Source organism: Molossus molossus, unplaced genomic scaffold (genome assembly GCF_014108415.1).
Source record: "Molossus molossus isolate mMolMol1 unplaced genomic scaffold, mMolMol1.p scaffold_m16_p_17, whole genome shotgun sequence".
Taxonomy (NCBI): Eukaryota; Metazoa; Chordata; class Mammalia; order Chiroptera; family Molossidae; genus Molossus; species Molossus molossus.
Genome location: NW_023425352.1, coordinates 51569642 through 51586455, shown reverse-complemented (window position 1 = coordinate 51586455; position 16814 = coordinate 51569642). Strand labels below are relative to the sequence as shown.

At 42.5% G+C, this 16814-nt stretch overlaps 1 protein-coding gene across 2 annotated transcripts in view; it reads right to left on the bottom strand.

Annotated features, from left to right (window-relative positions):
* EIF4EBP2 (eukaryotic translation initiation factor 4E binding protein 2) overlaps positions 1-16589 on the bottom strand; it is a 28080-nt gene extending 11491 nt beyond the window's left edge. Inside the window, exon 1 of one of the 2 annotated variants that reach the window (XR_004959970.1) lies at positions 1583-1709. Coding sequence is in view for 1 of the 2 variants with exons in the window: in XM_036264871.1 (XP_036120764.1) it covers positions 16409-16553 (145 nt within the window). In the remaining variant the exon portion in view is untranslated. Of the gene's footprint in view, positions 1-1582; positions 1710-16408 lie in introns of those variants that run through there. The other variant, XM_036264871.1, reaches the window with a different exon arrangement.
* Between the last annotated feature and the right edge of the window lie 225 nt (positions 16590-16814).

The following is a 16814-nucleotide window of genomic DNA, read 5'->3' as shown; positions in this document are numbered from 1 at the left end:
CCTGCTGCCTCCTGCATGCCCCCTACTGGGGATTGAGCCCACAACCTGAGCATGTGCCCCAACTGGGAATTGAACTGGGACCTCTCAGTCCATGGGACTACATTCAGTCCACTGAGCCACACTTGCCTTGCAACAAACCAGTTTTGCATGCCTCCCTCCAACCCATTAGAACACTAAGAAAAATTGGAAATCATTGTTCCTTATTTAAAGAAGATACAAGTATTATATCCTGTTTCAAATACAATTTTAGGACAAGAAAAGTAGAAATCTACCTTTACCTTCTTTGATTTGAAAAATAAGAATTACAGCCTGGCTGGTGTGGCTCAGTGGCTGAACATCGACCCATGCACCAAGAGGTTGCTGGTTCGATTCCCAGTCAGGGCACATGCTCAGGTTGTGGGCCAAACCCCCAGTGGGGGCCATGGAGGAGGCAGCCTATCGATGTTCTCTCTCCCTCTCCCTTCCTTTTTATGTAAAAATCAATAAAGAAAAAAAAAATTACAGTAACTCAAAAAGGCATCTGAAAATTATGAGTCATTTTGGATAGCAGAAAAACAGTTCAACTTTCAAAAAGTGAATAATCTGAATTACTTTGGGCAAAATTTTTTCTAATATGAATTTAAAACATTTTACTTCCTTAAACAAAACAATTAAACCCTTTCTTGATGAATCAGGGTCATTATTATAAAAATTGTCTTTATACTATGTTGTAACCTAGGAAGTCTTCAGGGCCTATTCATTGATGCTCTTTATTTTCCTCACACTGTACAGAATTCAGATTGCCAAAGTTGTACTTGTATCCCTCCCTCCATAGTTTGTCTTCTCTCTCTCTGAAGATAAAAACTGTCTTTTCCCCATGTCTTATTCAATGTGGGCTGCCACAACAAAATAACATAGCAGACAATTCTTGGGCAATCGAGATTAAGGTATCGGCATGAAGTGTTTCTGCTAAGAGCTCTCTTTTGGGCATACCTACCTTTTCACTGTGTTCTCACTTGGAGAAGCAGGGAGCAACCTCTCCAGCGTCTATCACCTTACAGGGACACTAATTCCATCATGAGGACCCTACCCTCATGACCTATTCTAAACCTGATTACCTCTCAAAAGCCTCATCTTCAAATATCACATTGGGGGTAAGGGTTTAACATCTGAATGGATGTGTGTGTGTGTCAAAGATTCTATCTAAACTTCTTTGTTGGATTTAGCCAATCGGTGATCCACTTATTAGAATGCTATGTCAAATAAGAGCAAATAGGCTGAGAGAGGACCTGATAGTTTTCCAATGAACAAAGGGAAGGAGCACACTGGCCGGTTTTGTTCAATGGTTAGAGTGTCGGCCTGTGGACCAGAGTTTTGGGTTCAATTCCAGTCAAGGGCACATACCTCAGTTGTGGTTCAGTCCCCGACCCTGGCTGGGGTAATGCAGGAAGCAACTATCAATGTGTCTCTCTCACATCAATGTCTCTCTCTTTCTCCATCCCACCCTAGCTGAAAATAAATGGAAAAATATCCTCAGGTGAGAATTTAAAAAAAACACACAAAACATTAAAAATAAAAAATAAAAAAAAGGGAAGGAGCTTACAATGGATGGACTTTGCACGTTGTGTGAGCCCCCGCTTTTGTTGTCACTGCTAGGTTTCAGAAGGGTGAGGTTTTACTGTGAAATGTTCTTACCAACATTAAACCTGCAAGTCAGAACAAGATTATTCTCACTTCTGCAATACACCAAGCATGGAAACTGGAGATGAGGTGTTGAAAAAACCCACAGGATAAAAGTAAGATTTCTACTTCTAAATTACATATTAGCAGTAACATATGCACTAAAGAACTGTCACTGAAACAACTAGAAAAAGTAATAGAGATTCTACCAATATGTGTGAGGTATAAGAGAAACTTTGAAGAACTTCTATAACTGCAGAGGCAATAAATTTTTTATAGCTTTATTAAGATGTCACATATAGCCCTGGCCGGTTTGGCTCAGCGGTTAGAGCGTCGGCCTGCGGTCCGGAGAGACCCGGGTTCGGTTCCCGCTAAGGGCACGTACCTTGGTTGCAATTTGTCCCCGGCCCTGGTTGGGTCGTGTGGGTGGCAACCACTCGATGTGTCGCTTTCACGTCAATGTTTCTCTCTCTCTCTCTCTCTCTCTCTCTCCCTCTCACTCTATCTGAACAAAATATCGAAAAATGTCCTCGGGTGAGGATAAAAAAATAAAATTAAAAAAAAGATGTCACATATGATTCATTCAAAGTGTATAATTCAATAATTTTTAGTATATCCACAGAACGGTGTAAGCATCACCACAATCATCTTTAGAACACTTTCATCCTCAAGAAGATAACCCATATACATTTAGCAGTCCCTTCCCATTTTCTTCCAACCTCTTCCAGCCCTAGGAACAGCTAATCTGTTTGTCTCTATAGATTTGCTTATTCTGGACATTTCATATAAATGGAATCATATAATATATAGTCTTTAATGACTGGCTTTCACTTGCATAATATTTTCAAGTTTCATTCATGTTTAGCATTTATTAGTACTTCTTTTGTAATGCCAAATAACATTCCATTGTAAGTATATATCATTTTATCAATTAATCAGTTGATGGACATTTGGGTTGTTTCCATTTTAAGTAATAATGCTATAAACATTCAGGTACAAATTTTGTGTGAACATACAGGTGGGACAAAAGTAGATTTACAGCTGTGATTATAAGAAACATGAGTTTTATTCTTGTATTATTATTTATTTATTATTGTATTATTTTTATACAAACAACTGTAAACTACCTTTGCCCCACCCTGTATGCTTTCATTTCTCTTGGGTATGTACCTAACAGAACTGATGGATCATATGGTAACTGTTGTGTTTTGTTTTTTTAAGGGAGAAAAGGGAGAGGGAGAGAGAGAAACACTGATGAGAAACATTGATCAGCTGCCTCCTGCACACCCCCCACTAAGGATCCAGCCCACAACCTGGGCATGTGCCCAGACCAGAAATCGAGCCAGTGATTGGTACATGGAATGAGATTCAGCCAACTGAGTCACACCAGCTAGGTGGTAACCCTGTTTTTAATCTTTTGAGAAACTACCAGACTGTTTTCCACAGTGGCTACACATTTTACATTCCTAATAGTGTAGGAGGGTTCCAATGTATACACATTATAGCCAACACTTACCTTTTTTCATTATAGCCATTCTAGTGGGTGTGAAGTAATATCTCCCAGTGGTTTAATTTTAATTTGCATTTCCCTGACGGCTAATGGTGTTGAGGCTATTTGCATATACCTATTGACTATTCCAACATGTGTCTTCTTTGGAGAAATGTCTATTCAGATCCTTTGCCCAGTTTTAATGGGTTGTCTATCACAGTTATAAGTTCTTTATATAGATGAATACAAGTCCCTTATTCATATATGCTTTGCAAATATTTTCTCCTATTCTGTGGGTTGCCTTTTCACTTTTCAGTGATTGTGTTCTTTGAAATGCAGAAGTTTTTAATTTAAGTGAAGTTCAATTATGTCTTATCTTTTGAGCTTTTGGTGTCATAGCTAAGAAACTATTGTCTAACCAAGGTAATAAAGATCTGTGCCACCCTGGCCGGTTTGGCTCAGCGGTTAGAGCGTCGGCCTGCGGTCCAGAGAGACTTGGGTTCGGTTCCTGCTAAGGGCATGTATCTCGGTTGCAGTCTGTCCCCGGCCCTGGTTGGGTTGTGCGGGTGGCAGCCGCTCGATGTGTACCTTTTACGTCGATGTTTCTCTCTCTCTCTCTTCCTCTCTCTCCCTCCCACTCTGTCTGAACTGAAAATGGAAAAATGTCCTCGGATGAGGATAAAAAAAAATTAAAACAAAAGATCTGTGCCTGTTTTCTTTTTTTATCCTCACCCGAGGATATTTTTCCATTTTTTTTTGTACAGATAGAATGGGAGGGAGAGAGAGGAAGGGAGAGAGAGTGAGAAACACCGACGTGAAGGGACACGAGTGGCTGCCACCCGCACGACCAACCAGGGCCGGGGACAAACTGCAACCGAAGTACGTGCCCTTAGCGGGAACCGAACCCGGGTCTCTCCGGACCGCAGGCCGACGCTCTAACCGCTGAGCCAAACTGGCCAGGGCTGTGCCTGTTTTCTTAAAAGAGTTTTATAATTTTAGCTTTTACATTTAAGTCTTTCAGCCATAGGGTCCAGCTTCAGTTTTTGCATGTGGATATCCAGTTGCACTAGCTTCATTTGTTGAAAAGACTATCCCTCCCCTCCCCCCATTTAATTGTCTTGGCATCCTTGTCAGAAATCAGTTGGCCACAATTGTGAGTTTATTTCTGGACTTCCATTGATCTGTATGTCTACCCTTATGGCAGGACCTGGTACCACACTGTCTTGATTTATAACAACTTTTGAAATAAGGAAGTTGAATCTTCAAACTTTGTTTTACTTTTTCAAGATTTTTTGGGCTATTTTAGCTCTCTTAAAGTTCTACATGAATTTTAGGGTCAGCTTGTGAATTTCTGCAAAGCAGTCAGCTGGGATTTCAATGGGGACTGTGCTAGATGTATAGATAAATTTGAAAAATTTTACCACCCTCTAACAATATTAAGTCAACCTATCAATTAACATGGAATGTGTTTCTATTTATTTAGGTCTTCTTTAGTTTCTTTCAACAATGTTTTAGTTTCTAAAGTAAAAGTTTTAAGCTTTTTTTGGTTAAATATATTCCTATGTTATTTTATTATTTTTATGCTATTACAAATGAAATTGTTTTCCTGATTTCATTTTTGTACACCAGTTTATATACTGTAACTTTGCTAAATTCACTTAATAGTTCTAATAATATTTTAGTGGACTACTAGGGACATGGTTTTGAATGCAAAAAAGTAAATAATTTAGAAGTGAAGACACCCCGAAGAAGTAGGGTTTTAACTGATGTTGTTTATGTTCTCAAATACATTCAGAGAAACTATGAAAATAAAAGTGTGGTATTTTAAATGTTTGAATTTTAGATCATTGCAAGCTAAAAACAATTATAGCAGACATATACTAAAAAGGGGGAATCAGTAACTAAAGAGTCTATGGTGTAATTCGGAAGTATATGACATTCAAAAATCTAAAACCATTCAAAGAAAAAAATTATTAAGACTCAACTATGGCCCTGGCCGGTTTGGCCCAGCAGTTAGAGCCCAGAGAGACCCGGGTTCGGATCCTTCTAAGGACACAAACCTCGGTTGCAGTTTGACCCCGGCCCCAGTTGGGTCGTGTGTGTGGCAGCAGTTGATGTGTCTTTCTCACATCAGAGTTTCTCTCTCTCTCTCTGTTCCTCCCTCTCTCCCTCTCGCTCTATCTGAAGATGCACGCAAAGATGTCCTCGGGTGAGAATAAAAAAAAAAACAAAAAAACTCAACTATGAATAAAATGCCAGGGGAACCTTTATTTCCTTTGTCAGATATTGTGTTTACTGTAAAATTACACAAATTCCAAGACAACCATTCAAAAAAAACCTAAAACAGCCCTGGCCAGTTTGGCTCAGCGGTTAGAGTGTCCGCCTGCGGTCCGGAGAGACCCGGGTTTGGTTCCCACTGGGGGAGCATGCCTCGGTTGCAGTTTGTCCCCGGCCCTGGTTTGGTCATGCAGGTGGCAGCTACTCGATGTGTCCCTTTTACGTTTCTCTCTCTCTCTCCCTCCCACTCTATCTGAACAAAAAAAGGGAAAATGTCCTTGGGTGAGGATAAAAAATAAAATAAAAATCTAAAACCCTCAAAGTCTCTTATACACGTACGTGCAGAGACATATATTTTCTGAAGCAAGAATTTCCTAATAATTCACTTTTCTTCCAAATTGCCTGCCACATTTGTCAGCCCAACTTAATGTCAACCTATACATCTACAACGAATTGGAAGTTAACTTTAAATTCCTGAAGAAGGAAAACTAGACCACAAGAAATCCATAGCTTGCATACAACACAATATTAAAATAGGGTATGATTTTGATCAATAGATGTAATGTTTTTTGAAAAATCTATCTGACCTTAATAATGAAAACTTTTTCCTTCCAGCATGTTTTCCACTTCCCTTTTTATAAAAATAATCATGCCATGGCCTGTGTGGGTCAGTGGTTAGAGCATTCGCCTGAGCACCTAAGGGTCTCGGGTTTGATTCCTGGCCCCGGTTGGGGCACATGCAGGAAGCAACCAATCAACGTGTTTTTCTCACATCAATGTTTCCCTCTGTCTCCCCCTCCTTTCCTCCTTTCTACTCTCTCTAAAAATCAATGAAAAAAAAAAAAATCCTCGGGTGAAGATTATCCAAAAAAAAGTACACCCCTTGGTTTTATACTGAAAACTTATAAAGATCACATCATTGTGGATGCTACTCACTAGTTTTCAATGTTTATAAACAAACCATAATAAAAGTGATTATTGTAAAGGAAGAGTATGTAAATGTTGTAGACCCTGACATTGCAAAAATAATGGAAGGTTGACCCTAGCAGCAAAGAACAGGTAGGATAGGTGGATAGTATAATCTTATGTAGAGAGTTACAGTTGACAGGTCAAGACACAGAGTTAGAGTTTTTAAAGTAACTACCCAGAATAACAAAAAAGGATAACACAATTTACAGAAAGTGGTAAACTGAGAGGAAAGGGGAAATGCGGTAGAAAGTAAAGTGTCCTAGATCCCTCATCTTTCATAACAGGGAGTCAATGGTATTATCTAATGTTAAGAAATCAAGAAGTTGTAGAGTGTGTATGTGTAACTTACAGCAACAGTGGTAACAGTAGTAACCAATAAAAGCACTATAAACAAACTATCACAAGCAATTATCTACTGACATTTTTTTTGCATTTTATGTGCTTCTCTTCTGTTCAATTTTTCTTTTTCTATTTTGTTTTTAAAATGTGCATGTATTAGTCTTCATGTTTGAATTTCAGAACAAATAGAAACTTTTAGATCTAGGGTTAGCATAAGATATTTACAAAGTGTCTTCATCCCTTGGTGACCAGATATTAGGATAAATCTAATACCTTGAGCCAGCACGTTCTTTATGCTGACATTACTAGCAAACACAAGAGTAAAGCCAAGTCACTCTGATGGAGAGTAGAAAGAAGGGAAAAAGCTTCTACCTGTTGATCTAAAGATGAGTGATTTTTCAAATGGCAGAGAACAAGGCCAATGAATAAGGCCCAAAATTATGCTTGCTAAGATGGCTAGTAGGGAAACAAGGTCATTCCAGCCTAAGGGTCTCTTCTAAGGCCGAGTAGATTGATTTAAATGATAATTAACCCATGCATTAAGCTATGTACACCTAAGAAACTGTATTAACTTGAAATAAAAGCACCCAGAGAATGTCGACTGTAACATGGTTAACTGACAAGGTAGTACTTATCTACTTTCACAGTGTCACCATCATAAAATTCTGTTTAAGGCTGCTTCCAGAATCAGAATTAAACATACGCTCATGCAAACAGACAGCTGGGAACAGAAACATAACTTGCCCAAATTGCACAGCTTAAATATAATGGTGACAAAGCCCTCTAAGAAGGCTGAGATGGACCTACTCTCACACAACAGTGTTCCAGGCAGGAAGGGAGAGTGTGGAGTCAAACGGGGCTTCCCTCAGGGATTGCCTCCATCAAACAGGAAAATCTTTCTCAGAAAACCCTAGCCAACTTCTCCCTACATCTCGTTTGGCCAGAGCTGGGTCAGATGACCACCAGTACGGACATGGGAGTCTGGAAATCATCTGTAAAATAGCAGACTTCCAGCATGCAGATGCTCTCTAACAGTGGACCTTCTGAGTAAGAACACAGTCATTATCAACTTCCCTTATAGCCTAGGTATGTGTTCTATTATGGCAGTGTCCTAAGTGATTAGGCAGGGAGCCATCCTCTGACCTTAGTATCTTGAAAATCTTTGCTCCGGGAAGTTAATGAGACTTGGAGTTAGTCAAAGGACAGTAGGAATGGCTTTACACAAACCTTGGATATCTTCCATTTACCACAATAATTTAGTCATGTTAAGTTATTAGATCCTGAGTCTCCCATTGTGCCTTTTGTTGATGTAAAAATGGTCCCTTTCTTGGTTATGGATTTAATGGTTACACACACGGTATGTGGGTTGGCTACCATCAACCTCCTAAGAATAAGCAGCTTCTAGTTTCCCCTAGTTACTTGGCATAGAGCTTTCAAGGGTCTGTCTTTTCATCCAGAGCTCTCATGAAGAACACATGTTTAAAACTGAAGCTCGTTTGGGAATGTTCTCTAAGCCAATCAAACCAAACATCCATCTTGAAATAAATGTTCTCCACAAGAAATACCAGGCCTTAACTCCAGGAAATGCTGGTTGGATCTGCCAGGATCCAACTGGATCTGACTACATCCTGGATCCATTCTTTGGACTAGATTTCAAAGATGTTGAGGCTCAGCCTCTTTCCATAATGCTAATAATGAAAGATCAGCCCTGGCCGGTTTGGCTCAGCGGTTAGAGCGTCGGCCTGCGGTCCCCAGAGACCCTGGTTCGGTTCCCGCTAAGGGCACATACCTCAGTTGCAGTTTGTCCCCGGCCCTGGTTGGGTTGTACGGGTGGCAACTACTCGATGTGTCCCTTTCACATCGATGTTTCTCTCTCTCTCTCTCTCTCTCTCTCTCTCTCTCTCTCTCTCCCTCCCACTCTATCTGAACAAAATATCAAAAAATGTCCTCGGGTGAGGATAAAAAAAAAAAAAGAAAGATCACTGCTATTGGTATGGGGAAAGCACTGAGATCTAAATCTAGCTTTTACTCCAACAATTTACTTTCCTCCCAAGTTCACTCCTCTTAGGCACTTATTAAAAATAAAAGAACAGCCCGGCCAGTGTGGCTCAGTGGTTGAGCATCGACCCATGCACCAAGACGTCACCAGTCACCAGTCTGATTCCTGTTCAGGGCACATGGCCAGGTTGTGGGCTCGATCCCCAGTTGGGGGCATGCAGGAGGTGGCCAATTGATGTTCTCTTTCATTGATGTTTCTTTCTCTCTCCCTCTCCCTTCTACCTTCACCTTTTTATTTTTTAACCCTCACCCGAGGACATTTTTTCATATTTTGTTCAGAGAGAGAGAGAGAGAGAGAAACATCGACATGAAAGGGACACACTGAGTGGCTGCCACCAGGGCCGGGGAAAAACTGCAACCCAGGTACATGCCCTTAGTGGGAACTAAACCCGGGTCTCTCTGGACCGCAGGCCGACGCTCTAACGGGTTAGCCAAACCGGCGAGGGCAACACCTTCACCTTTTACTTTCAGTAAGGAACTTGAACTCTATCAACAAAGTTTGTAAGAGGCAAACTTGGGAAGATCACTGATGTAGGTCACTGTTCTTATCTGCTACCTTTTTTAAAAAAATGTTTTTATTGATTTTTTTTTTCTTTAAATATGAGAGAGGAAGGGAGGGAGATGGAAACATCGGTGTGAGAGAGCTACATTGATCAGCTGCCTCCTGCACACCCCCTACTGGGGACTGAACCCACAACCCAGGCATGTGCCCTGACCAGGAATGGAAACAGGCAGGACCTCTCAGTCTATGGGGCTATGCTCAATCCACTGAGCCACACAGGCCAGGCTGCTGCCTACTTCTAGTTCCAGGAACTTCTCAAACCAGTGTTTTCCATTTCAATGTAAAAGCAGCCCAACTCTAACATAAATAGTCTCTGATGATGAGATGAGCTCCACTCTGAGGCCCAAATAATTAATTATGACATCTTAAAATGAAGAATCACAAGCCTCTCACACTTTCTGAGAAGTACCTCTTTGAACCTAAAGAGCAGTCTATCTTCACCATTAAACAGTCAGCACTCCTGCTATATACAGGAGGCTAGTTCTAAAAAAATTAACATTAAATAACGTATTACCTTGATACTAAAACTGGACAAAGATATCACAAGAAAAATACATATTAATATCCCTCATGAATACAGATGCAAAAATTTTCAACCAAAAATTAGCAAACCAAATTAAGTAACATATAAAAAGGATTATACACCATGACCAAGTGGATTTATCCTAGGAACGTGAGGCTCGTTCGACATCCAAAAATCAATTAATGTAATACTGTCATATCAACAGAATTTTTTTTTAAATCACACAAGCATCTCAAGAGATGCAAAAAAAAAAATAAAAAATTGCATTTGACAAAACCCAACACCCTTTCCTGATGAAAACATTCAACACATTGAAATAAAAAAGAACTTCCTCAACCTGATAAATGGCTTCTATGAAAAGACCCACAGCTAACGTCTTACCTGATGAGACTTACTGTTTTCCCTTATTATTGAGAACAAGTCAAGGGTGTTCTCACTATCTTGCCACCTCTGTTCAACACTGTACTAAATGTTCTAGGCAAGGAAATTACAGTCGGCCCTCATTTTTTGCGGTTAATCAGTTCCAGACTCTACCGCCAGAAATGAATTTCCCCGAAGTAGGATTCTTTATACACAGGCGTCCCTCGCCACTTTCTGCTTCGACTTTCCCGGCTTCGCTCTATTTCGGGTTTTACCGTGATACAGTAAAGCTGGGAAAGTGGAAGCAGGAAGTGGCCAGGGACGACTGTATCTAAGAAAAAGAAACAAAGGGCACCCAGATTGATGAAGAAGATGTAAAACTGTCCTATTCACAGTGATGTGATCTTGTATATAGAAAATCCCAAGAATTAAATTGTATTTTCCAGTTAACACCCTTGCTTGTTAAGGTTTATACTTTTTTAAACTACTCAATGAAACAAACAGCTTCTGTCAGGGCACTTGTCCTAGAGATGTGAAAGATAATTTATTTAGATGTAAACATTCACAGATTTCTGAGCTTTTGGCTTCAAGCTGTGGCCTGAGAACCGGGTGAAGGAGGCCTTTAAAAACTAGCCACACATCAAATGCATAGCTGCTGGGAACACACAGGTTTTAAGTGACCTTCACAAAACAAAGTTCCATGATGAAAAAAATTGAAAATAGTAACCTAGACTTCACCTATTAAGTTGAATGACTGAAAGTCTCAATTAACTTTTGTCCTAGTATAAATGGAGCAACAAAAATCTTTTAAATATTAGTATGTCCAAGTCTTGGAAGTCAACAAAAAGTTCTGCCATTCACCTAGAAACTATTCCCCTGCTCAGGCTCTCTTCCTCTCCAATCAGATGAACTACCTTTCCTCACATGAACTTTTTACCCTGTCTGATCTGCAAACCTTCACACACACACAAGTAATCAAGCCTACAGTGTCTGTAAACCATGGAAGACCACTCCTATAAAACTGTCTCTAAGACTCCAGTCCTCAAAGTTTTTGCTAGAGAACCCCCGGGGAGTGCTAGTTTACTTTTCATGCTTCCGATTTCACACAACAGACCTCAGGAGAGCTGAAGGGAGCTGTGCACAGGTCAGTTGTGATGCATACTTCAAACTTCGAACCTACTTATAAGAACTCTGTAGTCCCTTGTCAGGCTGCGTCGGACCAGGCTCAGAATTCAGATTCTCATCAACAAACATGCACCCAACATAAAAAATGAAGTACAACTTCTTTAATACATACTTTGGCAGTGTCACTCCATGGGAGAGTCAGCTTTAGTCTCATATCAGACTAAAGCTGACTCTCCCATGGAGTGACAACACGTTACTCTTAAATTAAGTAAATGCCATCTTCCTTGAACACAAGGCAAAATGTCTGAACACCTTTCACTATGTTTTTCATGCACTTTTCACATGAAATAATGAAGCCCTTTGGTTAATTAACTAAAGCTAGAGAGCCAAACAGTACATTTGTTTGCTCAGAAGTTTTTGGCCAAAATAAATTCAGCCCAAGGTCACTGAATTAGAAATTTACGATGGTCAGAAACTGACCTTCCTTCTCCATATCTATACACAAAGCTCTATTCATTTCTCCTAAGAAACCAGATGAAAACTCAGGACTCTCCCAAAGTACTCTTATTTTATTAATAAACCAAGCAGATTTTTTTCCTTTCTTCTTGCCTTCTCTTTTATTTATAGACCCTTCCAATGGCCTTCAGGTAATTCTGGCCCAGTGAACCAATCACAGCAACTCGCAGGCTGGCAGAGAGAAAGAGTAAAGGCATGAACAAGATTTCACACCATCATAGTTAGTTCCCCTCTGGTGCTCTTGTTATGGCAACAGCATACTTTTCCACAGTTGGTGAGGCTGTTGGGGGGGGGAGGGGGGGCAGAAAGAAAGACTAAAAGAGATGTATGTCTATATTTCTGCTCATTCCCCAGAGCACAGTCTCCCTAAAGGAGACAGTTCAGAATTTACAAAAGGAATAAGGTAGCAGAAATAATCACATTAGCTAGCATTCTAGAGGTAGAAAAGTGTCTTTAAATGCCTGAAAACTTCCTTTCTCTGTAAAATAAGCATCTTATGATAGTGGAGGAGCAAACTAGGATAGGCACAGGACACTAAATTTGAGGCTACTTAGCAGTAAGACACTCACTAACAAGTTACTTAATTTCTCAGGGCCTCAGTTCCTCTCAGGTAACCAGAGTGTTGTGAAAGTGAAGCTAACTAATTTTACCTTCCAATGAGGCTAGAAGGAGCTTCTCAAAAAAACCAAAATAAAGTAAAATGCCTTGAATTTATTCAACAAAAATTTTCCTCTTCCCTTACAATGACAAAAGCAATATGAGAAATCTAAGAGGTTGCATCAAGTGTGTTTTCATCCACCTCTTACTTCTCAAACCAAAGGAAGGCAATTTTGAGAAATATTTTCAAGAATAGGCTGTATCTTCTGATCCCCAATGAATAAAGGACTTAAGAGGGAAGCGATCATTAAGTTCACTATATTGTTAACGCCCTGCCCAGTCTGATCATTTAGGGCATTCAGCACATCAACCATTATTCTGTAATGCTCTGATATGTGTATGATAATACAAGTCTGAAACAGGAAATGCTAATCCCCCTCCTTCCCAGTAAATAGAGACTTCCAATACAAGACTAATGACTTTAATTTTTCCAAATGTTTTCAAGTCTGAATTATATAAATTAGCACTTAACCCTATATAAGTTTTTTGTTCTAGAACTAAAAATCTTATCCATCCTCAATACTTATCAAGATTTTAAAACCATTCAGCCCTGGCTGGTGTGGCTCAGTTGGTTGGAGCAGTGTCCTGTGCATTGAAAGGTCATGGGTTTGATTCCCCTTAGGACACATACCCAAATTACAGGCTCAATACCAGTCGGGATGTGTACGGAAGGCAGCCAATCGATGTAAAACATCGCTGTTTCTCTCTCTCTTTCTCCCTTCCTCTCTCTAAAATCAATAAAACATATCCTCGGGTGAGGATTAAAAAAATAACTTTAAGACCATTCAGAGCAAGGACTGCATTTCCTACTTTTGTCTGTAATCCTCTTTTGTGCAAAGCACTGCACTGGGCCCACAAAACTCACTTAAGATACCCAACTACATTAATTTAGGTGTCTGGAGGAGACCAAATAACAACAAACTATCTTATCCTGGTTCCAGGAAATAAAATTACATAAGGGGGAGAGAGAGGAATGTAACAAGAGAAATGAACAAACCATTAAGGCAGAAAATTTCCAAAGGGGGAAATTAATAAGTATTAAACATCTAAACAGCACTGTGTTAACTGGTATAAAATAGTGATTAAATCCAATCGTAAATCTTCATGTTAAAAATCCAAAGATCACAATGTGTTCTACCAATAAATACAGACTTAATATAAGAGATGAGCTAGCAAGACAAGTATTTAAATCGGAAACAAAACTGTGTGTGTAGAAACTATCTGGAGACAGGTTAAATGATATTTGAGAAAGCAGTGGTGACTCTGTGTTAGGTAAATGAATCAGTATTTCTGGCAGAATCTTTCCAAGCATTTTAGGAACTAATCCAGACTACTAGACTGGATTCTATCTTTAAAGCAAAGCTTAAAGACTATGCCCTTATTTTAAAAGCATGGTAGCTTGGCTCTTTGAAATATACCAAAAGGGTGCCCTCCATGTGTCTCTTCCCTTTGGGCAATAATGATTATTTTATAGCAGTGATTTTTCAACTGGTATGCCACAATTTTTAAAACATGGAATACCTGACTATTTAGTCATGGGCACTGACCTCTTTTCCCTTAGATTGTCAAATTTTAAAAAATGACAACAGCTAACACAACAATAGCTGCCCAGTGTGAATGAATCAAAATTATATCTTTTTTTTTTTTGTCAGATCTGCAAAAAATAGTTTTTGGTGTGCCGCAGAATTGTTGTAATTTGTTTATGTGTGCCATGAGATTTAAAAGGTTGAAAATCGCTGCAATATAGCTAAAATTTTCATTCCTTCCCCCAAACAATAGAGCTGAGTTGCAATTATTACTATGACACATCTTCTGAACTGCTAGAAGCAGAGGTATTTACTGAGCACAAAGAATTCTTTAAGTTATAAATTCCTCTCCATCACCTCAGAAAATAATATCCATTCCTTAAAAGCTGTCAGTTCGCCCTGGCCAGTTTGGCTCGGCGGTTAGAGCATCAGCCTGCGGTCCCGAGAGACCCGGGTTCGGTTCCCGCTAAGGGCATGTACCTCGGTTGCAGTTTGTCCCCGGCCCTGGTTGGTCGTGCGGGTGGCAGCCACACGATGTGTCCCTTCACGTCGATGTTTCTCTCTCTCTCTGTTCCTCTCTCCCCCTCCTACTCTACCTGAACAAAAAATGGAAAAATGTCCTCGGATGAGGATAAAAAAAAAAAAAAAAAAAAAAAAAAGCTGTCAGTTCAAGACAACACTATCTGGAGCAGATTTTGGTCTGCCAAAATCTTTCAGGATTAAAAAGCAAGGTCTCAACATGCTCAGGGGCTGGCCTTAAATAAACCAGGTCAGGAGGGAGATTTCTCCAATCAGGTAAGCACCTCACCAAGAAACTCCACTGTTTTGCAGTTCAACCTTCCTGAAACCGAGCTCTCCATACATATTATGAACTTCTCGGGCCTAGGTCATTTTACAGTCTTCCGCGGCAGCCACCCCTCCCCCAGAGTGGCCTGGCAGGAGAGCTCTCTCCTAGATTTTTATCCCTCGTTGGCAAGGAGGTCTTCTTACTCTAACGTCCCTTCTATTGTGCACAGATTCAAGGATCGCCAAGGCCTAAATGAGCAGGATTGGCTGTAGTACACTGGTGAGCCCAGCCTACAGGAACCATCTAGCAATCTTGGAGACTGCCGGGGCTGCCAGCACAGTCCCACCCCTCTAGTGACAGAGCACCCCACGGGGCTGCCAGCACAGTCCACCCTCTAGTGACAGGGCACCCCACGGGGCTGCCAGCACAGTCCACCCTCTAGTGACAGGGCACCCCACGGGGCTGCCAGCACAGTCCACCCTCTAGTGACAGAGCACCCCATCACCAAAAGAAGGCAAAGCTCCGAAGTGGAAAACAAAGCACCCTTCCCTTCAATAAGGTCCCTCAAGATCGCTTTCCAATCTCCTCCCTTTGGAAAACAGCCCAGTCAGGGGACACACAACCTTTGACCTCCCTTTTCCCGTGACCAATTCATCGCTTTCACCTCTACCCCAGTGTTCTTCCTTGTAAACAGTTCCTGGCCCTTCTTTGAAAGCAATGCCCAGAAACCTCCCTCTGCACTGCCCCTTCCTCAAAATCCAGCAATCCCGCCGACTCGGCGGCCCTCCCCATAATGGCCTCTTCCATCTATCTCCAAACGCGTCGCGGCCCAAACCCCGCCCTTACGGCTGCCAGCGCCCTAGCACCCCCAGCTCCTTTCCCTCGGCTGTGACTCGAGCATTACTTTATCCTCACCCTGTCCTCCAGCCTGGGGGCACCCCCACTCGTGGGACCTCGTCTGCAAAAGTAAACAATGCTGTCAAAACTGGAGAACGCTGGGCGAGGCTGCAAACTCCGCATTCCAGCCTACTCCTGGTGCTAAAAGCAGCAAAACAAGTCATCGCAGGGTCCCAAGAGCGAACTGCTCTCCCCAACTTCCTTTTTCTCTAAAAAGGCCTAGGAAACAGCTCCAAAATCAAGCGTTAATACGCCCAAATACATAACATGCAAGAGGCAGAGTGAGTGCAAGGCCAAGTGCAGACGAATTTGCCCGGGAGGCGGCGGGGAAGGGGGGAAAACTAGGTCGGGTGCATAAACCTGCCACGAAGCGGGAACGGGCTGTTTTTGCGACAGGAGAGCCACGTTTCCAGGGCGGACGCGCGCGACCGAGCAGCGGGCAGGAGGGCAGGAGCGAGTGCCAAGTTAAGGCTCCGAAAGCAGCCCCCGGGGCTCGTGGAGCTGGCCGGCCGGGTCGGGGGAGCTGGCCCGGCGAGCGGCCCAGCGTGGACACGCCCAGAGTTAAAGGGCCGCGGCGGGAGGCTAGGGGGGCACGGCGGGGGCAGCTGGCAGCAGGCTCCGGGGCTGTGGGGCGCACGGTGCCGGGGCCGCGGCGGGCGCTCACCTCCCGGTGTGGTGGAGAAGAGCGTCCCCCCGGGCGTGGTGCAATAGTCATGAGGTAGCTGCGCGGCGTCGCTGATGGGCACGGTGCGGGTGGGGATGGCACGGCTCTGGCTGGGCTGGTGGCCGCTACCGGCGGACGAGGACATGGCTCTGGGCGCGGGCTCTCGGGCTTTGTCCGGCGGGAGAGCGGGGGGAGGCGGCGGCGGCGGCGGCGGCGGCGGGCCCGGGCTGTTCTGGCTGCTCTGGCGCGCGGAAGGACGGGCGGGGCTGAGCACGCTCCGCTCGTTCCCCTCAGGCTTCCTCTCGCTCGCTGGTCCCGCTCCGCTCCCGCCGCCGCCCTCTCAGCCGCCGCCGCCGCCGCCGCCGCCCGATCCTCCGGCCTCCGCCAGCAGCCTCAGCAGCAGGAG